This window comes from Ruditapes philippinarum, unplaced genomic scaffold, assembly GCF_026571515.1.
Source record: "Ruditapes philippinarum isolate M1 unplaced genomic scaffold, ASM2657151v2 ctg1010_1_1_1_1, whole genome shotgun sequence".
Classification (NCBI taxonomy): Eukaryota; Metazoa; Mollusca; class Bivalvia; order Venerida; family Veneridae; genus Ruditapes; species Ruditapes philippinarum.
Genome location: NW_026852812.1, coordinates 195,075 through 217,682, shown reverse-complemented (window position 1 = coordinate 217,682; position 22,608 = coordinate 195,075). Strand labels below are relative to the sequence as shown.

Here is a 22,608-nt window from a genome sequence, read left to right as displayed (position 1 = left end):
CTTTTCCTTGCTAAAATTTGAACTCTGCCCCTCAAATATAACCGGTGCCCCTCAAATATAACCCCTGCCTCTAAAATATGACACCCTGTCGCTCAAATATGACATCTTGTCACTCAAATATGACACCATGTCGCTCAAATATGACATCCTGTCACTCAAATATGACCCACGGCTAAGAAATATGGTTCCTTCCTTTCATTTTTAACAATATTTTTTATACATGTCTATACAATTCAGGTAATTCTGATAATCAAATAAAATAATGATGAATACATGTAAATCTGATAATAAATATTTATAATGCTTCATAAAAATCCTCCTATGTAAAAACAGAACAAATGTGGAAGTTACAGTGACCTTGAAGATGTTGTCTGCAACCTTAAGTTCATTTACAACAAGAGCATGCTGGGATTGACAGCTGAACTGATAGAGGACTATCAACCATTAGGTAATTCATGAACTCAAATGTTTACTTACTCTGTGGTTGACGGATTGGGGGTCACTGACTTATTAAACACTTCTGCAGTTAGGGGTTCTAGTTTGACATATGATATTCAATTAATTGACCCATTGAGAGTCATTACTTACAAAAGGGTGAACTGACGTAAAAATGCAGACACAGGGGAAATTTTAAAGCTGGGAATGTGAACATTACATGTTTATTTGAATGGAAAAAAAAATGCACAAGTTGATGAACTTGAATTGAAAAAAAAATTATTTTGCTCAAACATTTGTTTATAGAAATCTACATACTGAATAGTTTTTTCTAAATATTTCCTTTACTTTCAACCTTCTTTTGACATTTTACAAACAATATGTTATGTGTTTTTTTTTGTTTTTTTTTGCAATTGAATACTGTTTGTTTTCTTAGTTTTTTTCATGTTTGGCATCTTGTAATGAAGAACATGCATCTTTTTTTCTGCAGACGTAAGTAACAAGACACAGGAGCGTGAGCAGATGAAGTTCTTTGATAAATCTACAGTGAAGGAATATAAATCATTTGTCTCTAGAAGTCTACATATACTCTCAAGGTAAATGATGGTTTTTTTTACTCTAACTTTGCTAAATATCTTAAATGGACTTGTCTTTCTTTCAATCTGGACAAAACCATTTATCATTTTTAGGGAAAAATTATATACTATCTGAATAGAAAACAGTGAAGACGACACATTTTGGCCAATTAATCTTGGTCTGTACTGGTGGCAGGGATAGAATCTGTTGCCGACTGCAGGCTAAGAGTAAATACTCACTCTCCTACAATGTTACTGTTGTTTCTTTTCATGCTTCACATAAATCAGTAGATCAATGACTGTATAAATCCCTTGACCACAATATCTTAATTATTTAAACTAGAGTCCTTATATCTAAATTTACCTCTTATGATAATCATGTTTTTCAGTGCTTAATCGATGAAAAAAAACCACCAAACTGTTCATGAATGCTTTAAAACAAACAAACATACATAAAATTCTTCTAACTTTTATATGCAGTTGTAAAGGATTTCGGATAACAACTAGACTTTTCGAGTATGCGCTTCTATATAACTTTTATTTTCATACATCAGCATAAAACAAAGCGATTCTCTGAAACAAATGATAAAGTAATTAACTAATACATTCATTTCTGATATAAACTTAACAAATAAATAATAGAATAGAATAATTAAATAACTATTTCCTATGACGAAGAATCTTAATAAACAGAAGTACAGTTAAAATCCATAAAATAAATAATCGTAACAATTGATTAAAATTAATAAATACTTCATTAGAAAATTCTTTTTATCCGTTAACAAATAAATAAATCAAAATAATTTAAGCAGCTATCATACCGACTATAATGTCTTTCACATCGAAACCTTTAAAATACAGTTTCAGCTTTAACGTTTAACGCCGCTACATATAACGGAAGTTACCTTTTAAATTCATAACAAACAATTACGTCAAAATGACGCGCTTAACTATTCAGCGCGTAACGTTAAATAAGTTGGCGCCAAACAACGCTTAACGTAAGATATATATTATATATTTTAATTAGAATCGGTAATAAACGATTCTTACAGCAGTGTTTGAAAAAATTTTGGTTACAGTATTTATCTTGCCTAACTAGACTAAGATGAATTTAAATATTTTATTTTGATCTTATTAGTCATTATAATGGACAACACAATATTGAAAGTTGGACAAGTGGGTGAAAATGGTTAACGTGTAAAACTTTTTTACAAATTTTTTCATTTTCCACTCCAGTCTGAATACCTATAGATAAAATTGTGTATATATGTTATACATGTTTTTACATATTCCAAGTTATTACCAGATGTACAATAGTTCTCTTACTTAAAATATTTCAGTCATCCAGCGTTGACATGGCAACAAGCTTACAATGAGAATTCAACCTCGGCACCAGCCAAGGACATACAGACTGTGCTGTCTTCTGCTGATATTCCTAGAAGTCAGAGGTCACTGATAGAGTGGAACAGTAAACCAGTCAACATTGATCCATGCTACCTCACTATATCAAATTTACCCGAGGTAATTTTGTAATGATTAGAAGAAATATTTTTTATGAAAGTTATTAAGCCTTACTCAGTAGATATTTCTCTATTTATGTTTCTGTGATAGATAAAATCAGGTGCCCATTGGTATGAAAAATAAAAAAGTGCTACTAGAGAAATTCTTGCACTAGTTATGCTGAAAACTCACCAAATGAAAAAGTGACAGTGTTACTTAAAATTGACTATGAAATAACTTACTATGATGAAAAAATTTCTTTAGATTAAAATAATTATTTTCATTTTAGCCAATGACCTGTGTGAGTGTATCTCAGGATAATAGGTACTTCGCTTGTGGAGGATTGGATTGTCTCGTACATCTGTATGATCTGAATACAGGAAAGGTTAAACATGTTTTGTGATTACAGTCTTAAAAAATGGGATAAAAAAAATTTAAGCCTTTTTTTAACAGGTTTTAGGTTTTGGGTTTTTCCCAATTTCGACCAATCCAGAATACTTTGAGCATCTGCGTTAAGATTAAAAAATTCTTTACAACCTTGGATGCAGTCACTCCAAAAGACTGTTATGATGTTGATTTTAGGTTATTATATAAACAGATACAGAATTTACCCCCATTTGTAGTAGAAACAAATAGTGCTTTAACCATCTCTGTGTAAAGCACCATTGCACTGAAGTTTAGTTTTTAAAGTCACATTTTAAATATTTATTTGTAATTTTAGTTTTAGTAGATTAGGATCAAAAACAGTTTTGAAAAATTTCGTCAAGTTTTAATTTATTTTTATCAAAAGTTTATTTTGGAAGCTTTAACTTGACTGTTTCTTGTGAGGAAAATTCAAAAAGTTAGCTAACAGAAGATAGATAGAATAACTTATGTGCAAGTTGGAATCATAACAATTACATGGAGTAGAACCTGAGGTCTTCCTGGAACCAGTATTGCTCGAATCTTAGTCAGTTTATGACCTGTAAAGTGTACATGTGACTTAAATCACCTCCCCCCCCTTCAGAAAAGCTAACAAACAAACTGTAATTCATTCAGAGGTTAAATTTTGGAATTAGAAATTTCTCAATTCCTATTTTTGTTGCAGGAGATAAGAAGTTATCGAGGACATGCAGACAAAATAACAGATGTGTGTTTTGTTGGCAGTAATAAATTATGTAGTGCATCCTGTGATGCCACGGTCAGCGTGTGGGATGTCAATGAAGGTCATAGGTCAGTGTTGCTTTGGATGCTTCTTTATTTTGTTTCAGGAGAGTAAAGCTTTTAATTGTGAAATATATGTATAAAAAAATAAACAAAAAAAAACAAAAAAAACTACATGTACATGTACATACATGTAGTATAATGACTGTACCAGTACTGGAATTGCCCAGGAGTCATTTATGTAAGCCTCAAACTTTTATCAGAATCGCCCTAGCTTGAATATATGTTGGAAGTTATCTACAACATATTTTCCCTTCTTTCAGGTTGTTTTCCCTCAAGGGTCACCAGAGGCGAGTGAACTCGTGCTCGTCAGACAAATCCGGTACAGTGGTAGCTACGGCATCCTGGGATTGTACGATCAAAGTTTGGGACATGAAGAGAGGCAGTATGATCTGTGAATTCAGAGTGGGATGGTAAGTCATGTTGAATGAGTTTTAAAGGAATAAAAGAAAAGGACAATATACCTTATGTGACAATTGCAGGAAAATTAAGTTTTTTTTTTATCCCTGACTTAACTAAAAAGTTTGAATGTACCTTTCATATCACAACATATGATAATTATATATACTAGAAATAACCCAGATAAAATAATTCCATATTATAATAAAAGAAGGTATATTCTAATGGCGGAAAAGCAGTCTGTTTTCAAAAGGAAAATGTCAAAATATGAAAATTTAAAGCGACATTTGATTTCTTTCAACAATTGTTTGCTTTTGGAGAGAGAATTTATAATATTAATATGAGGATAGACTTTCTTTTATCATCTGGAGGTGAGCAGATTTAAACTAATCTTTAATATAGTTTTCTTTAAAAATTAATAGTTAACGCAAAATACCTTACATACCTTTACACAAACTTGTTGTGAGAGAGGTAATAGATCTTTATTTTCTGTTTATAGTCCAGTGAATTGTGTGAGTTTCCATCCAGAAGGACAGAAGATTGTGTCAGGACAGTGGGATAGTACCATAAAAATCTGGGATATTTTCCACAAAACAAAGAAAGCTGTAAGTAATTGCCTCCTGTTACTTCTGTATTCTTTTTAAATTGATAGAAAATTCTTTGTCATACTTCATAAACAGTTTTCCTTAAACAAGAATGCATGTACAGGTGGTTCTTTTTTACAAGAGTGTTCAAATCCTGCATAGAACTTTAGATCCCCTCATGTGAGGAGGCTATATAGTTAGCATATAAGAAGGTCTGTGGTTTTGCTCACTTGTTTGCTGATGCCTGGAATAATGCACATATTATCACCTGAGATTCTCTTGCTAATAAAAGGGAAAAATTGCCATATATCCTTTACTGTGTTGGTGTGACTCGCAAACGCAAAAAAGAGAGCAAAAAAAAGAGCAAAAAAAAGTAAATTTTGTATGATGAAGAAATGTATATTTGCAGGTTTTACGTGGTCACATGTCATCAGTGAGAGATGTTGCATACTCACCGTCTGGTCGTCACATTGCCTCTGCTGCTCTAGATGGAGATGTAAAACTGTGGGCAGCAGATACAGGCTCTCAGGTACTGGCTGATTCTTCTTTTTTTTAATTTGATTTTACTGAAAATCTTCCAAGGCAACTATCGAAACTATCAATCAATATCTTTGAACAGATTTGCATATTGTAATTCTAGAGGCTTGTATGAAATCATTCCTCATTTTTAGATATTTGAATTTGATGTTATAGTTAAAATGAACTAGATTTAAATAAATTCAAAATGTCGAGGAAAATTTACCAAATTGACTGGAATCTCAATCATGGTTTATGTAATGAATACGATATTTCAGTAAGGCATATAGAAGCCAGTTTTGCCCTTCCTTTCTTGTAACAACTGTCCTTGTCTGTAGATCCATTCTTCTTTCCTTTAGCACTGTTTTATATCCACGGAAATCTACTATACCTCTACTTATAGGTGAAGTTTTAGGTTGAGTGGGTCATGGTCATGGTCACTGACACTAAAGTAAGCCCATGTTTTACCACAATGATTATGTAAAATTATTAAAACATTAAAAACTAGGGATGGCAACGAATACCAAAATCAATACTCGAGTACTCGGTCATTTTTCCATTCGAGTACTCGGTTACTCGGACGATTTCCAATGATCTTCAAAGTTTATCACACAATATCAACACCGTCCGCATGCTACTTTCGTTTTCTATTTAAATTCATAGAATTCATAACTATAGATAGGACTGCAAAGGAGACAAATTAATCAAAATAAAATCAACGACATTTTATTTGAGAACATTTTGAATAATGCAATATCAAGTTTAAAACATGTTAAACATCTTTTTCTTATTGTAATAAAATAGACTGATCGGCGGCAACAAAAATTTAACCGGGTCTAAATACTACTTTTATTATTATATCATAATAGCAATACGGCCCTTTGTTATTTCAAAAATGTTACCTTAAAACATGATTCGGGAACAAACTGCGCTGTGTTACACAATAAAAGGTTACTAAATATCATAAGAGGCCGGATGACGTAAGCGACACATGTGCGCGTGTCAAACTGTTGATCGCCTCATTAAATTTATGGTATCATTTTCGCACCTCTGCAAGGAAGTTGTGATTGCATTTAACAGGTATTTATGAAGGTATATGCACATCTCCGAATTTCTGAACTTATTGGATACACCAAACTGTCTAAATAGCAAATAAAATAGAAATTATACATTTTTTCCGAGTAATCGAATATCAGTTTTGTTAACCGATATTCGGACGTTCGATCGAGTACTCGGTTAACCGGTTACTCGTTGCCATCCCTATTAAAAACATACAGAAATTTTAAAAAATAATGTATTGTTATTGCTTATTGTAGGTTGGTAACATAGAGGGCCATGCTTTACCAATCAATAAGTTGACATTCTCACCAACTGGTAAAGAACTTATCACCGTTAGTGATGATCATAAAGTCAAGGTAAGAATAAATTTCTTAAAACCCGCTGTTTCCTACAGTTGTATTTTATTCAGTAATTAATTTTAAAACTTCATGTAACATGTGTAAAGGAAAGGGCTCCTCTGGGGGCTTTTATGTAATGTATGATTTTATAGTCAAGTGGTTAAAGTTGTTGACTTCAAATCACTAGCTCCTCACCACTGTGGTTTGAATCCTGTCTGGAATTTTGGATTGTTTCATGTGAGGATGCTATCCAGCTTACTTCAGGAAGGCAGGTGGTTCTACTGAGGTGCCTGTTTGTGTCTGAAATGATACATGAAAGGGCACCTGAGATCTTGCTCCACCAAGTGAAGCGTCAAAGAAAGAGGCAATATGATCTTAAACAGCCTTGGTGTGACATCAAACCCAACAAAAACAAAAAAAGCTCCTCTGTATATATGATCTAACACAAGTTGTCATTTCACAAAGTACATTTACTGTATATTACATTACATTACATACACCATATAAACAGCAGTATCATCCAAAATATTTACGTCTGCCAATGATGTAACTTAACTTTATTTAAAGGTGTGGTCAGGACATCTTGGTAAACCAATTTCAACTATTGGTAAAGAGGAATTAGGCCCAGCTGTTTCCATAGCAATATCTCCACAACAAGACCTGGTTGCTATTGGATACCATTCCGGCTTTATCAAAGTACATGATGTCCTGTCTGGTAAGTAGTGAAAACATTAATAAGAAATACTAAAAGGCATTTGTTTAATATTGTCTGTGCATTATAACAGTGAGATGCTCACCGAGTATATTAGCTTTTTCCGTGAGAATATCTTACAGATTTCTAAGCTTTCCATAAAATCTTAGTCTGACTATGACAACAATTTCAATTTTAGCCATAAGACTCTGTAAGCTTGAAGCTTCTGAAGTCTGCCCGCTTAGCTCAATAGGCTGTGCATTAGATTTGTAATCCTGGGATCTTAAGTTCGATCCTTGAGCAAGGTGAAATTTGTATTGGTGACAATTGGTGTTAGAGGTTGAATCTAACGGTCATTTGCTATTTATGGCAGATTCAGATATTATGTTTGATTATTTAATATTATTTGCTTACTTGCAAAGAAATTGGATTTTACTGGTTTGTTATCCAGGAAAACTGGTTAGGTGGACTGACAGCCATGATATGACCAACAATGTGTTGAAACTAGCATTAAAATCAGATAAAACAAATTAGAACCATCATACTTTGGCACAATCTACTGATAGATATTGAGACAATTGAAATATGACCTTGACCCCAAAATGACAATGACTTTCAATTTTCAAAATTCTGGCATTGTATCTTACGAATACATCTTATTTCTCTTTCTTTTCTGACATAGTCCGCACAAAAATAAAACTAACATGACTACTACAGTATACTTATTTTGAAATAACAAAAATAAAGATATTTTCAGTATTTTTATAGAAAAAATTGTGTACTTTTTATAATTGTAGGAACAGAGTTATATTCAAGTCAGGTGCATTCAGCATCAGTGAGATGTCTGAAGTTTTTGTCATCTGCTTTCTTACTGTCTGGTTCAGATGATTGCTCAGCAAAGGTAAGTAATGATGAATATTTTTTTTGTGTGAAATTTTGAGAAAACTTAAATAAATTTGTCATTTTTTTTTTAACTAATAGTTGATCAATTTTGATGTGAACTGTACAATAAAAATACATGTTACTAAGTTTTTGTGAAAATTTAAATCTTTTGAATATTACTTTTGTGTGTGAAATTTTGAGGAAAAAAATGAAAGCTCCAAAAATACAATTAATTTGTCATATTTTTTTGTTACAAATAATTGATTAATTTTGATATGGACTGTTCATTTAGAATACCTGTTACATGCATGCCCTACTGAATTCATGTGCAGTCTATCCAGGCTATTAATTGTGGATTACTCGGTTTTGAAATCCCTATATATAACAATCAACAGTTCTGTATTTAAAGACACATTGTACCTTAGAAATTTTTTTTCATTTTTAAAAAAAGCTCAACATGACTTTTATAATGCTTATATAATGGTTTTAGAGAATTCTAAATGCTGATCACTTGAAGAAAGTATCTCTGAATGTGTAATTATTTGCTATAAAAGAAGCAAAATGTAAACAAATAGTATTTTGACTTCCATACAAAATACTTGATCACAATAATGTTGCTAATTGCAAAAAAAATAAGGGAAGCAAAAAAATGGTTCAGATAATTGGCTGATAAGTAACTTTTTGGGAAAAAAAAAAGGACAGACAAATTAAAAAGCTTTTGAAAAATGAAAAAGCCTTTCTGAGGCATAATGTGCCAGTCTATTACATAAATAAAGAAAGGTCAGGGTTATTTAGTTAAAATACACAGTTCAGACTTTGTTTATAATCAAATTTTCTATTTTTATGTAGATACTGAAAGTAAACTTGAGGAAATCCCTGGTTGTAACCACTCTAACACAGCCGGTTCTCAGTGTAGCTGTTTGTCAGAACTACTTTGCTGTAACATCAGCTGATTGTACATGTACTGTGTATGAATCTCTCAAGTACAACTCAAATGAGAGGTCAGTGATTATGTAAATGTTTAGCCTTAGTATATACCAGTAGAAATTTTACAAACTTTTTACAGTTTTATTTATCCTACATTTTTGCATTCATGTTGAACTCAGATATTGTTTAAGTTAATGAACTGATAGCATTCTTTTTTGATTACACTGCAAAAGAAAGTAGTTCTTTGGCATGCAAGAACACACACACACATATGACACATATTATATTTGAAACTGTGTGGGTCTTCATTTATTGACTGAGGAAAGTCAATATATCACAATTAACGTTTATGCAGTGTGATAGAGTTAAAACGTTTAAAGCAAGCTGTATAGATATCTCACAAGTGAATACTACCAGTGCATTAAGCACTTTGATTGAATTTAGTTGTGGTGAAGGTCGTTTTACTTAAAATCACTTGTATTTCACTGCTTTATGTTCGTGACCTACTTATGACTTCGGATTCTTTCATATTGAGTGGATGGGACTATCAAACTAGCTTATGGAAGATCAGTGGTTCTACTTGGATGCCTACCTCTGTCTAAAATAATGTACATAGGAACAATTTTAAACTTCCAGGAAAGCTAGGAAGTTGTCATATGATGTGTTTACAGTGTCATCCTGGCTGAAAACCAAATCAGAAGAAATATCTTGTATTCATTCGAGAAAGCTAAGAGCTGATGTTTTTGTTTTTGTTGCTCAATGTTGTTTTTCCTCAAGTTATTTGATCTTCATACAAAGTAAGTTTGAATATGCAGAAAATTTAATGAAAAAAATAGATGAGAGCATGTTTAAAGGAATTTTATAATTGTATTTTAGGACTGTTCTAAATGTGCCACCAAACAAAGTTTGTGTAATGGGAACTCATACAGGTGCTGTGACAAGTTGCTCCTTCAATAACAGTGAAACCAGAATCGTAACAGGAAGCCGCGATATGGTAAATTATTGTGATAATTTTATCGATGAGATCATGCACATACATATATTTTGGTTTTTCGATGAATTTTTTTCCAATACCAGCTTATGAGGTGCACCAAACATAATTAACTGAGTATCTCTCAGGTGAAATTTATTCTCAGTCTTTTAGGGAATCTTTTTTTATAGTCAATAAATATGGTGTTATTTAGTCTTAATACCCAAGATTACTGGGTTACTTCTACATGTTCATTAAGGCTTTCATCATTCATTCCATAAAAGCTAAAATAGTTCAAAATTCAAATAAAATACATTCGTTACAAAAACTAAAAATAACTGGGATAAATGACTTCATCACTTTCACCTCTGAATTATGTACAGTTTGTTTCTGTTTAGAACTGATCACTAATGTGTTTGTGACAGGGTAGCTCAGTCAGTTGGGCTGAGGAATGGTGCTCTTGGGATCTCTAGTTTCAAGTCCTGGCCAGGCAACACATTTCACCCTTTGAAATGATAAAAGCTAAAAAATTGATAAATAAGGAGAAATGTTGTTGAATGTTACATCAAACGAAAAATATTTATGATATTCTTCATCATTACAGAGTGTAAGAGTTTGGGATATCGTTCAATGTGGTTTTGATGGAGAAGATTCTAAGCCGTTACACATAATTCACAATGCCCACGATGACTGGGTGACAGACTGTAGCTGGTCTAACACAGCAGATTTCATTATCACAGCTTCTAATGATTTTAATCTGAAAGGTAAAAAAACTTTTGTAGAAAGCTAACCTATTCTTATAGACGGTCTGGGATTCATGGCCAGTGACGAAATTACTTGCCCCTTAACCTTTAATCAATTATCTGTTCAATTTGAGTATAGGATATTAATTTTTTGTGAGTGTGTAATCTACTATCTGACTATCCAGTATCCTAGTTCCATTCTGTGAGAAACCCATGTATTTTCCTTAACCAAGATAGCTATAATGAAGCTGCAATACATGTTGATATAGGTTTCAAATTTTATAGCTCATTTTGGAGTGCCAAAACTTTTCCTTACCTTCCTCTATGCATATTACAAATTTGTTTACAGTATTTAGTCTGTTATCCACTATAACTAAAATTTCTTTTTTCACAGCTTTATGTTCCCAAAAGGTGTTTTCCTCTTGGCTATTTTGTACATTTTTGCATTTGTTTTACCAGTTTTCAATTCTGATTTTTTTTAGATAGGGTACATATTCAAAGCTTTAATATTTAACATGAGTAGGTGTGGCTAATCTTCAGTTTTTAACAATTTGTTTATTGGGCTGTTGCAGCATTAACTAAATCTATACATTGTTTCCGACTACCATAAACAGTTAGTCTAAAATCAAATAAAGCAGTTCAAGAAGGCCATCTACTATAAATGTAAGTGTTTTCTTGTTGACAGTTTGGGATGTATCTAAGATTGGCAACACATCTGGTGAGACAACAAAAGAAGGTACTGGAGATAATATGTGCAAAGTGAAATACAGTATGAAAGGACATATGGCCTCTATAAATCATATAGGATACAGTGTAAGTGTTATATTGTGTACTTAAAGTGTACAAGTAATTACGGGGCTTTTTTACTCACTATGGTATCAGTCTAATGGTAACACTTGATAAATGTTTGAACTCTCCTTCTGCTGACGGAAACAAATTTGTCCAAAAAACCTGCTAACTTCTCTGTCATGTTTATATGCTCGTTTGAAAAACAGGTCGTATTCTAGTTTCCCCCTTGGCGGGTGGTCTGGTAGGCGGGCGACGTCCAATTTTTGTTCAGAGCATATCTCTTACATGCACAGAGGAATTTTAATGAAACTTCATAGAAATGTTAACCACTATGAAAAGCCATGTTGCACGCATGAACCTGGCTTCGAGGTTATAAAACTTTTATCTAAGTTCTGTCTCGAATCTCAGGATTTTCATTGGTCAAAAATCATTCTGTGCTGGTTTCAGACCAATCAAATACCTGAGATCTGAGTTTGTGCTCATTAAATATATTTATAACCTCGGACCCAGGTCTCTAGGTTAAAGGTCAAGGTCACACTTGTAGGTCATTGAAAAACGGTTGTCCGGAGCAAAACTTCTACATGCATGGAGGTATTTGAATATAACTTGGCACAAATGTTTACTATTGTGAGGCAGAGTGTCACATGTTTAATTTCTCAGTTAAGGTCAAGGTCACACATAGGGGTCAAAGTTCAGATAAAAATATGAAAATGTGTATTGGGACCATTTAGTAATCAATTTTTGAGGGATTTAAACACTAATGGTCATTATCCTAAATACTGGTGTGAAACATGTAATTAAGGTTAATTTATACAAGGTCAAGGTCACTAAAGATGATAATACATAGAAATTTTGTCCATAACATGTCTCCTCCAGGCATGGTGGGATTCTAATGAAGCTTCCTAGGAATGTTCACCACTATGAGAAGCAGTGTCAAGTGCATGAACCAGGTCTCTAGGTTAAAGGTTAAGGTCACAATTAGAGGTCATTGAAAAATGCTTGTTCTGAGCCAAACTTCTACATTCATAAGGGGATTTTAATGAAACTTGGCACAAATGTTCACCATTGTGAGGCTTATTGCACATATAATCCAGGTCCCTACTATCAACGACAAGGTCATATAGAGAGGTCAAAGTTTGTGAATGGGGACTATTTAGTCATCATTAATTTTATTGATGGATTGTATCACAAATGATAACTATCTTAACTAAAAGTGTGACACATGTAATTAACCTTAATATTTGCAAGGTCAGAATCACTAGAGATGATAAAATATCCAGATATTTTCCAGATACTGCCTAGAGCATATCTCCTATATACATATCTATAATGCCCACATCTCTGTCAAAAGCTTCTGTGACAGGCGTATACTGCGACAATGTTGCCCTTGTTTTTTCATTTCTGAAGGATGAAATGGTTAAAGACATACCAATATTTTCTTCATCATAAAACCTCTCCTGTTCAATGTCTGTAGAAAACCTTACACTGTGAGCCAGTAAAGAACAGCAATCAATTTAAAATATATATATAAGTATAAAATTTAGGTGTATAAATACATTGTACAAGTAAAATTGGTACCTTCCTTTTTACCAGTTTGATATACAGTATTTCATTTGTTAACACTGTTACAATTTTAGGACTTTTCTTTCAGTATGGTTGTGTGGTTTCCACATGTGCGGATGGGTCGGTGAAAATGTGGTCACATAAAGGTGTGGAGATCACCACACTGTACGGCCATACACAACGAGCAAATGGATGTGACATATCAGTTAGACTTGTTGACAGAAATCAACAAGGTACAAAAAAATTACTGTAATAAGTTTCTCTAATTATAGAAGAGATAATTGCTGCCTAGGTCATTAAAGGGAAAGCATCTGATTTGTAATCCAGGGTTCATTGGTTCGAACCTCAGGCAGGGCAAAATTTCTTTAGGGACAATTGATCTGGGACACGGAGTCTAATGATCATTTCTCTCTCACTGCTAATTCAGATTAGTAGTCATTCACTTGTGGAGAAATTGGTAAATACTGGTTAGTTATCAAGGACAGCTGGTTTAAGGTGGACTTGCTGCTGAGATATGACCAAAAATGTGTTAAAGTGTACTTAAAAACCAACCAACCATACATACAAAAAATGGTGTAAATGTTGAGTTTATGAATAACAAACCAATTTGTATGCTACAATACAACATAGCTACATAGTTATTCTTATTTTTAAACTTACTTATTCTTTGTCTATTTTGAATACCAGGACTAAGCATACTTTGTGGCATTCTAAGCAGAGACTTTTTTCTGTTCCATGTAAGTCTTAATATACGAATGAGCTAGGTATTTAACATTTTTCTTTCTTTATGTATATAGAAAATTTAAATTTGCTTGTTTGATTTATTAAAAAAACCATTCTTTCAGGTGATGATGGAAGTTGGGGTATGGATGATGAACCACAAGAGAAGATGTTACAACCTAAACTGGAGAATGTTATGGTTGCGACATGTGGGGATGACGGAACTGCTAGGCTCTGGTACCCACTTAAGGTATTTGAAACCTGACTTGTATCTGTATCCTTATTCCCTGGTTCCCTTTTTAGGTTTTGTTATGAAGGAAGAAACTAATAAAAGCAGACACAGTGAATAGTGGTGATCTTTCCCTGCCAGAACGTAAATTATTAAGCTGCAAAATATTGGCCGGAGAAACAACTGTTCTATAACAAATTGATCTTTTTTTTTCCCCTTCATAAAGCCATATAAAGGTTATAGAAACACTCTAACATATGGTCCTAGAACAACCAGTATTATGCAATGAGTGAACAGTTTCTTACTCAATTAACTAATATTACTTGCTCCTGACAGGATTTGAACTAAGGCAACCAGCAATTCAGAGGGTTCTAGTCCAACACATTAACATTTTGGCCACACCACCACTACCTATCCTTTAAATAAGTTAACAAATGAAGTAACCAATGCTAGCAACGATTGAAAAGTTTCTTGCTCATTAAACTAATTTCTTGCCCCTGATGGGGCTTGAATTAACGGACCAGCAATCTTTTGAGCTCGACACATTAAATATTTGGCAATGCGGCCACTACTTATTATTTAAACGAGTTAATAAGGAATGTTCATTTGATACAAATTTTCCATTAATTTCCCATTTTATCATGTAAGCGCCTAAATAATTATTGTTGTTCTGTTCTGAATAGGCAAATGAGCTGGCGTGTCTGACTGGTCATTCAGACAAGGTGTTGTCTGTTGCTTCTGACAACCAAGGTCGTTTGTGTACCTCCTCATTGGACAAGAGCATCAAATTGTGGTCATGTGACAAGGAACCGCAAACTCTGATTGGTGAACACGATGCTCCTGTGACTTTTGTATGCAGCAACAATAGCCAAGGGAAACCAGTTATATTGTCTGGAAGCAGGTGAGTTCATATTTTCTGTTAATTCATATATAAGAGACTTATGTGCTGAATGATTCTTCAATAGTGAAAAAGATGAATGGTTGTTAAAATTGACTCTTCAAAATGAAGATAATAAAAGTGCAAAAAAAAAGTATTACGATTTTATAAAAGCTATATAAATGAGTGGAAATATTTTATTAAACATCTTTTGTATCTTTTAACAAACAATATTTGTTTGTTTTGAGCTTGAAATATTTAATCTTCTGGCTATTTTTGTGTGTGACATATTCATAATCACAGACACATGTGCTATATTGAAATATTAAAACATCTATTATGTTCTGTTTCAGAGATGGTATGATTAAATTGTGGTCATCAACATTTACAAATGGTCAACACAAATACATATGTGTGGCCACATTAAAGGTAAGACTTTTCTCTTTGTTATTTTCATTATGACAATAACTGGGAAAAATGAAAGTACTGTGAATTCACTTGGATTGTCTGTGTGTGCAAAAATGTAATGTGCAAATAACATAATTAAAATAATTGTATAGCAGACCAAATAAGATTTTGTTGGATCTTGATTACAATTCTGATGCATATGATTGATTGATTGATTGATTGATTGAATTATTCATTCATTGCAAAGACATATGTTCATATCTTTCTGAAAGATACTGATAAATTTCTGAAAAATTTTGATTTGATATAGTGTTACCTTAGTGCAGTAACAGGTTAACTCCTATTAAATTATATAAGTGAGTCAATCAATTACTGCACTAAGGTGGCGATATGTTGATAATTTTTTTGACATAGTTATGTAGATATCTAATATTTTATACATGTTATAGGCACATACGAAGGCAGTAACGTGTGGAAGCTGGTCAAGTGATACAACATTTGTGACAGGATCAGATGATGAATGTATTATAACATGGCAGCTGAATGTAGTTAATGGATCTATAGTGAGGTACACAAGGGATTTTTTCAGGGGTTGGAAAGCAGCCCTGCCCTTAATCCTTAATTTTTTTTTTATATTTACAAAACTTGATGTTAATTAAATTTTCAGGGGGGGGGGGGGGCGGGGAATTGAATAATTTTAAGGAATTTTTCTTTTTTCTTTGAGGTAGCCGCCCTTAGACAGCCCCTGCTATGGAAGAAAAAAGAAGACCTGTATGTAATGTTTAATCTTTCAAGTCTTAAACCAGCTGGGTATCAAAAGTGATAAGTCATGGCTAACAGTATCTGACTAAGCATTATACAAATGTACTGTTGGCTGACTGACTTCCGTTTTTATTTTGATATCCCATAAAAATTAATAATGGACAGTTTCAAAAATGGAATTTGGACAAGTCCATTTAATTAATTCAGCAGTTTAAGTGTAAAGACAAAAACTTGAAAAAGATATTTGATTGGCATTTGTTTTTTTGGTTTATGTCTTAGTGTTAAATCTGTCAGGAGGGTGTTTGGTACTTTTTTAATTACCTTTCAGAAGGTCAGTAATTCTAACTAGGTGTTGTTTGTGACTGAAATAAAGGTGTAGAGGAATAGCTGAGGCTGTAATTGACAGAGAAAATGTCATGTGACCTTACATTATTATTGATGTGACATTTTACTCAATTTTCCATATAAAAAAAAATTTAAGATTGGTTTATTGTGACATTTCAGTGCAAGTAAAAGGAACACATTGAAGACCGAGTCACCAGTTCTCAGTCTGGACACATGGAATTATGGAGCAGATAAGTTGATCTGCTCAACAGAATGGTCAGGAGTGATCAAATTATGGGATTCAAAACTAATTGCGGCCAAACAGACAGATTATGAGTGAGTTATTCATTTTGAATGTCAAAATAAATGATTCTGAGTGAGTTATTAATTTTGAATGTCAAAATAACTGATTCTGAGTGAGTTATTCATTTTGAATGTCAAAACTGATTATGAGTGAGTTGTTCGATTTGAATGTCAAAATAACTGATTTTGAGTAAGTTACCGTATAAGTGTTTTTTCCTGCAGGCTCAAAATTCTGCGTTTTTTCTGAATTTTGGCATGTTTTTATTTCTGCGGACTTTATTTCTGCGGCACATTCTTTGGACAAAACGTGATTTAAATTCTGCGACTCGTCTATCAAAGACACCTATCTATTATATTTGCATGTACACGTTCGCATTTGTTTATCGTTGTCACCGCAAAAACTGTATAGTAATTATAAACAATTTTTTTGTTTGCTTGCAAACAAATATAATGCGCAACAATAGAAAGGTATACATCTTTGATCAGCGTGAAATGAAGTGTGAAAAATATACCCCGTTAGTATCTTTAATTTAATAAAATTGATAGAAGTATACCGTAAATCAGATGACAATTAAAGTATATAACGATTATTTAGCAGTATAAGGGTTGGAATGGTTTGAAATATCTTTATTCTTTAATTAGCATAATTAACAATAGGTACATCCTTACAAACACAGATTACATACTTAGGCTACAGCAATTTTATACAACTCGAAAACCGGCTAACCGTTATAATCCGTTAGTCGTTATTACTTTAGACGAAACAGGTTACAATGTAGGATACATATCGTAGCAGGTAAAAGAAATGTTCTGCGGTTTTTATTTCTTTGGTGCTGAAACTGACCGCAGAAAACACAGAAATAAAGTCACCGCAGAAAAAAACACTTATACGGTATTAATTTTGAATGTCAAAATAACTGATTTTGAGTGAGTTATTCATTTTGAATGTCAAAATAACTGATTTTGAGTGAGTTAATCAATTTGAATGTCAAAATAATTGATTTTGAGTGAGTTATTCATTTTCAATGTCAAAAGAACGTGGGTGGATGTAAGACAGGTTTTTGTAGCACTGGTGTAAACAGTACATGTATATAATCCTGTTTGATACGCAAGAAAAGATTATCACATGCCGCTATCTAGTCAAATACTTATGAACTATTTTTACTATATTTTCATAAATAACTTGCCATGCTTTATATTTGCAACTGTATGTAGTATTAGTTAACAAGATTCCAATATTTGTATTTCTACATTATTTTTTTCAAGACTTAACAATTTAATACTGTATGATAACCATACTGTGAATCAAAGTATGATTATATTTTTATTAACAGCCAGTCATCATGGTTACTAAAGGTGAAATGGGAGCAGCATAACAGGATCACAGTCATGACAATGAGTGGCAGTGTTCTTTATGTGTCTTTGGTAAGTCTTGTTAATATATTTACAAAAATATTAAGCGTGGTGGGGTGGTTAACGCTTTGGACTAGTAATCTAAGGATTGCTGACCAACTGGCTCAGGGGCAAGCAGTTGTTTCCTTGAGCCCAAGAAACTCATTGCTTAGTACTGGTTGATTCCAGGAACGGATTCCAGAGTGTTTCAGTAAGCTTATAGCTTCCTTTACATTCAAACTAAAATAAATTTGTATAAACTAACAGTGATATTATCGCTTAATAAAATCACTGTTTGGAATTTGGATGCGAGAAATTATATCATGAGGACGTCATATGTCTATAAATAGATTGTCATGGCAATGTGTAACTGTTTAATCAAATACTTCATCAAACATCAATCAAGCAGTTATACTGGCAGCCTTTGTTACTAACTGACCAACCATTAAAAGAAAAATAAATTTTGAAAATAATTTTCAATGACTTAGATTGATACATAGTTTATCATTAAATTACTTATTTTAACATTCTATCCTCAAAGCTGCTTATTATTTGTCTGTCATTTATTTACTATTAAAACTTTACTATTCCGTAAACTTTCAAGGGTATATTATATGATTTACAGGATAGACAACTTTAAGTTGTTGCAACTTTGAATGTTCAGAGGGTTTCTATTTACATGCATCATTAAATTTTCATTTTCTCAGAGGGATATCAATTATTGTTATATTTTCATTTTCTCAAAAAAATATCAGTTACTGTTATGTTTTCTTTTTCTCAGAGGGATACCAATAATTGTTATATTTTTTGTTTTCTAGAAGGAAAAGAATGGCAGGATTGCTGATTTCAGAGACATAAGAACTGTCAGTGTTAAAGATGATGAAAACTCTATACCAAAAAACATACCTGCTCACAAACTTGGGGGCAAGTGGATAACTGATGTTACATCTGTTGGAGGGTCACAGATTATCGTAGATACAAGGGGACAGGTTAACTGTACCAGCTCTCCCACAGAACCCCAATACTGTGTGAAGGTAAGTTTTAACCCTGAGCATGTTAAATATCTTAAATGGAATAGTCCATCTTTGAATCTGGACAAAAAGCATTCATCATTTTTAGGGAAAATTTAAAAATATTTAGTGATTAAAATATTGATCAGTACAGGCAGTGATCAGATGGCAGGGATGAGATGGCTGATCTTGGTCTGCACTGGTCACATGGATAGAATCTGTTTTGGTCAGCAGGGAAAATGTTAACATTACTAGTATATGTTTGAATCTGCACTGGTCAAATGGGTAGAATCTAATGCAGTGATTCACATTACTTTAGTATAGTATACATGTATGTTTGAAATAATGTTATGGTGAAATATCAAGGTCATTGATGTTCAGTCTCTTTCCTGGTATTTATTGCTTTAAACATATTTATTTAAGCTTGATTGCTAAGTTCTTGCAACTAATATTGATCGCATTCAAGTCTGCTTCCTGGAACCAACCAGTACTGGTATCATATGTAAGTACTGGTGGCTTATGAAGTAACATGGTTATGTCCCAATTAGGGCAGACACCTTAACCACTAGGCCACCGCTCCCCTTTGGTATTTACTAAAGTGTATTTCATAAATTAACCAGAATGAGGCATGCCCTATTAATACAAAAGGACAATAGTTATGTGTTTGAATCTTCCTACCAGTTGTGAAATAGTTATGATATACTTAAGTAAATTATTGGGATACCATATGCATTTGTTGTTTCTGGATTTTTGTTTTGTTAGCTCTACAAACAATAAAGGAAAACAGTAAATTTTCTATAGAGAATTCAATTTTTTTATTAATAAATTATATTCACTTTTGTAGGTGCATGCTTTAGAGATTACCTGTGTGGCTACAGGTCAAGGTTACATCTTCACTGCATCTAAAGATAAAACCATCAAAGTCTGGGACAGGAATATGAAACAGGTAAAATTGTTGTATTTTTTACATCTGAAGATAATACATTTCTATTATTGTGATACCCATTTAACTATTCTTTTGATACCAACTTAGAGTAAGGATCAGGTTTACTGTGGTTTTCACTCTCTGATTTGGGTATGTAACCCAATAGAGATGCTTTAAGAGACAGTGGCAAAGATGCTTGACAATCAATCATTTAACCATTTCTTCTCTAAGGAGAGTATCCCAATCAATTATGCACAGTCAGTGGTCCTACTAAAATGCCTGAAATAATATTTAGATAGTTATGCAAGGTCAGTGGTCCTACTAAAGTTCCTGAAATAATGAAGGGGTGTACAGAGCCTAGCTGTTCTAGTCATTTTGAGAGATAGACTTTAAACAGGCTGCTGGCTTTGCTCAATAGGGAGAGCGTCAGATTTGTAGGTTGCTGGTTCAATCCTAGGGCGAGGCAGAATTTCTCTGATACAATTGATCTCTGATAGTGAGTCTAGTGATTTTTTGTCCCTAGTAGGATTAGTGGTCTGTCATGTATTACTGGATAATTATTTTGTAAAGCCGATTAGGTAAACAGACCATCCAGAGTTGACTAAATATTTGGTAAAATTCGGTATAATGTAATAACCAAACTGTACTTCTGTCCTTGAGTTTCGATTTTGTTCAATTGAAGACCATATATCAAACTCCTTTTATCCACTACTATCGCAAGCATTTTTCTAGTAGGGATACATCGTAATCTAAAAGCCTTTAACTACTGCAGTGTATAACTGAAATACATGTACTGTAAAAAAAATGGAGAGAAACACAAAATTGAGCCGCGTCACGACAAAACCAACATAATGGGTTTGCGACCAGCATGGATCCAGACCAGCCTGCGCATCCGAGCAGTCTGATCAGGATCCATGTTGTTCGCTTACAAACCCTATTACAAGTAGAGAAACTGATAGCGAACAGCATGGATCCTGATCAGACTGCGCGGATGCGCAGGCTAGTCTGGATCCATGCTGGTCGCAAAACCATTATGTTGGTTTTGTCATGGCGTGGCTCAAATAATGAAAATGAGCCAAAACTTTTAGAGAAAAAACAACTAAAGTGTTTTTTCTTTTATGTTTATTCTGTAATTGTATTACATTACAGGTGGGTCAGTTTTTCTGTACGTCACCAGTTACATCAATGATGGTTATTGATGACTCCACCCCACAGCGTGTACCGATTGTGTTTGGTGATGAACTTGGATTTGTTAATTATCTTACATGGACCTGTTGCTAGGCAACATAATCAAAGATGTTGTAAATAGAACATTTTTTAAAAAAATTTAAAAATACTAGAAAATATATGTCAGTGTGACCAAGTGGGTAAAAATAAAATTTGTACAATACACGAGTATTTATAAAAAAAATAGCACTTCTGTGCAAATATAAAAATATCATTGCGTAGGAATATTACAAAGTAATAAAGAAGTTCTCAATGTGTAAGTATGAACTTTAGTGGAAGAATGATAGAAAATTCATTATTAGTTGTACCATATTTAAATTATTGTGAAAAAAAGATTGAAACCAAAAAAAAGTTCCAGACATAGATAAAAAAAACCATTTTGTGTGAACTTCATTTATGTGAACTGAAAGAGTATGACCAACAAATAAAGGTAGTTCTCACTTGGCATAAATGTCACATTGAAATAAAAGGCACCATGCGAGTGTTAAAAATCATAAAACGTCATGGTGAAGTATTCTATACTTTCTTGAATGTGTGATGCAAGGTTTTGTGATTAAAGTACCTCATGTGGTACCTGGTACGCTTTACCCATAGGTTAGCTTATGATTTTTTTCTATACAATTTTTTTCAGCACTATTTATATGTAAGCCTCAGTCATTTAGTAGAGCTCTGTTAATAAAAAAAAAAGAAGAAGAATTTTGTTTCAATAATATTGTTGATGTATATTAATAGATATGCATGTGTGTGTGTATGTACATTCAGTATGCCCAGTATTCTGTGAAATGAGACCATTATGTTTTTGTTGCTCTATATTAGTGAGGAAGTTTCTTTACATTTGAGAGGGCATATTGACTTCTGTATTTGAGCTAGGGAGTAGTATTATATTTGAGACAGCAAAAAGCTGTTTTGAGAGAGGGAGTAGCATTTGCTATATTTGAGAGGGAATATTAGTTATTATATTTGAGAGTGCAACAGACTTCTATACTCGAGAGGTAGTAGCAATTGCTTTATTTGAGAGGAAGTGTTAATTTATTATTACTGTGCTATATATATATGCGAGAGGGAATATTATTTTATGATATTTTGGAGAGTTTATGTAATTTCTTGTTTGAGAAAGGGTATTCTTTAATCTTGAGAAATATCAGTGTTTATAATTGTGTATATTTCTTATCTACTATTGTATAAATGCAGAGTATGCATCATAATTTTATTATATTATGTCATAACTTTTATTCTATGTGTATTACCTTTTGTAAT

The 22,608-nt window shown here is 32.9% G+C and overlaps 1 protein-coding gene across 1 annotated transcript in view; it reads left to right on the top strand.

Annotated features, from left to right (window-relative positions):
• LOC132725105 (telomerase protein component 1-like) overlaps nt 1-21,470 on the top strand; it is a 52,087-nt gene extending 30,617 nt beyond the window's left edge. The window contains exons 34-58 of the mRNA XM_060710145.1: nt 334-448; nt 926-1,031; nt 2,351-2,531; nt 2,800-2,895; nt 3,598-3,722; nt 3,977-4,126; nt 4,612-4,717; nt 5,106-5,225; nt 6,529-6,627; nt 7,177-7,324; nt 8,098-8,201; nt 9,032-9,183; nt 9,986-10,103; nt 10,684-10,843; nt 11,508-11,635; nt 13,263-13,407; nt 14,020-14,144; nt 14,807-15,024; nt 15,354-15,429; nt 15,858-15,976; nt 16,675-16,830; nt 18,132-18,222; nt 19,008-19,223; nt 20,044-20,145; nt 21,274-21,470. Coding sequence (XP_060566128.1) covers nt 334-448; nt 926-1,031; nt 2,351-2,531; nt 2,800-2,895; nt 3,598-3,722; nt 3,977-4,126; nt 4,612-4,717; nt 5,106-5,225; nt 6,529-6,627; nt 7,177-7,324; nt 8,098-8,201; nt 9,032-9,183; nt 9,986-10,103; nt 10,684-10,843; nt 11,508-11,635; nt 13,263-13,407; nt 14,020-14,144; nt 14,807-15,024; nt 15,354-15,429; nt 15,858-15,976; nt 16,675-16,830; nt 18,132-18,222; nt 19,008-19,223; nt 20,044-20,145; nt 21,274-21,405 — 3,288 coding nt within the window. The 3' untranslated portion in view covers nt 21,406-21,470. The remainder of the gene's footprint in view (nt 1-333; nt 449-925; nt 1,032-2,350; nt 2,532-2,799; nt 2,896-3,597; nt 3,723-3,976; nt 4,127-4,611; nt 4,718-5,105; nt 5,226-6,528; nt 6,628-7,176; nt 7,325-8,097; nt 8,202-9,031; nt 9,184-9,985; nt 10,104-10,683; nt 10,844-11,507; nt 11,636-13,262; nt 13,408-14,019; nt 14,145-14,806; nt 15,025-15,353; nt 15,430-15,857; nt 15,977-16,674; nt 16,831-18,131; nt 18,223-19,007; nt 19,224-20,043; nt 20,146-21,273) is intronic.
• The last annotated feature ends 1,138 nt before the right edge of the window (nt 21,471-22,608 follow it).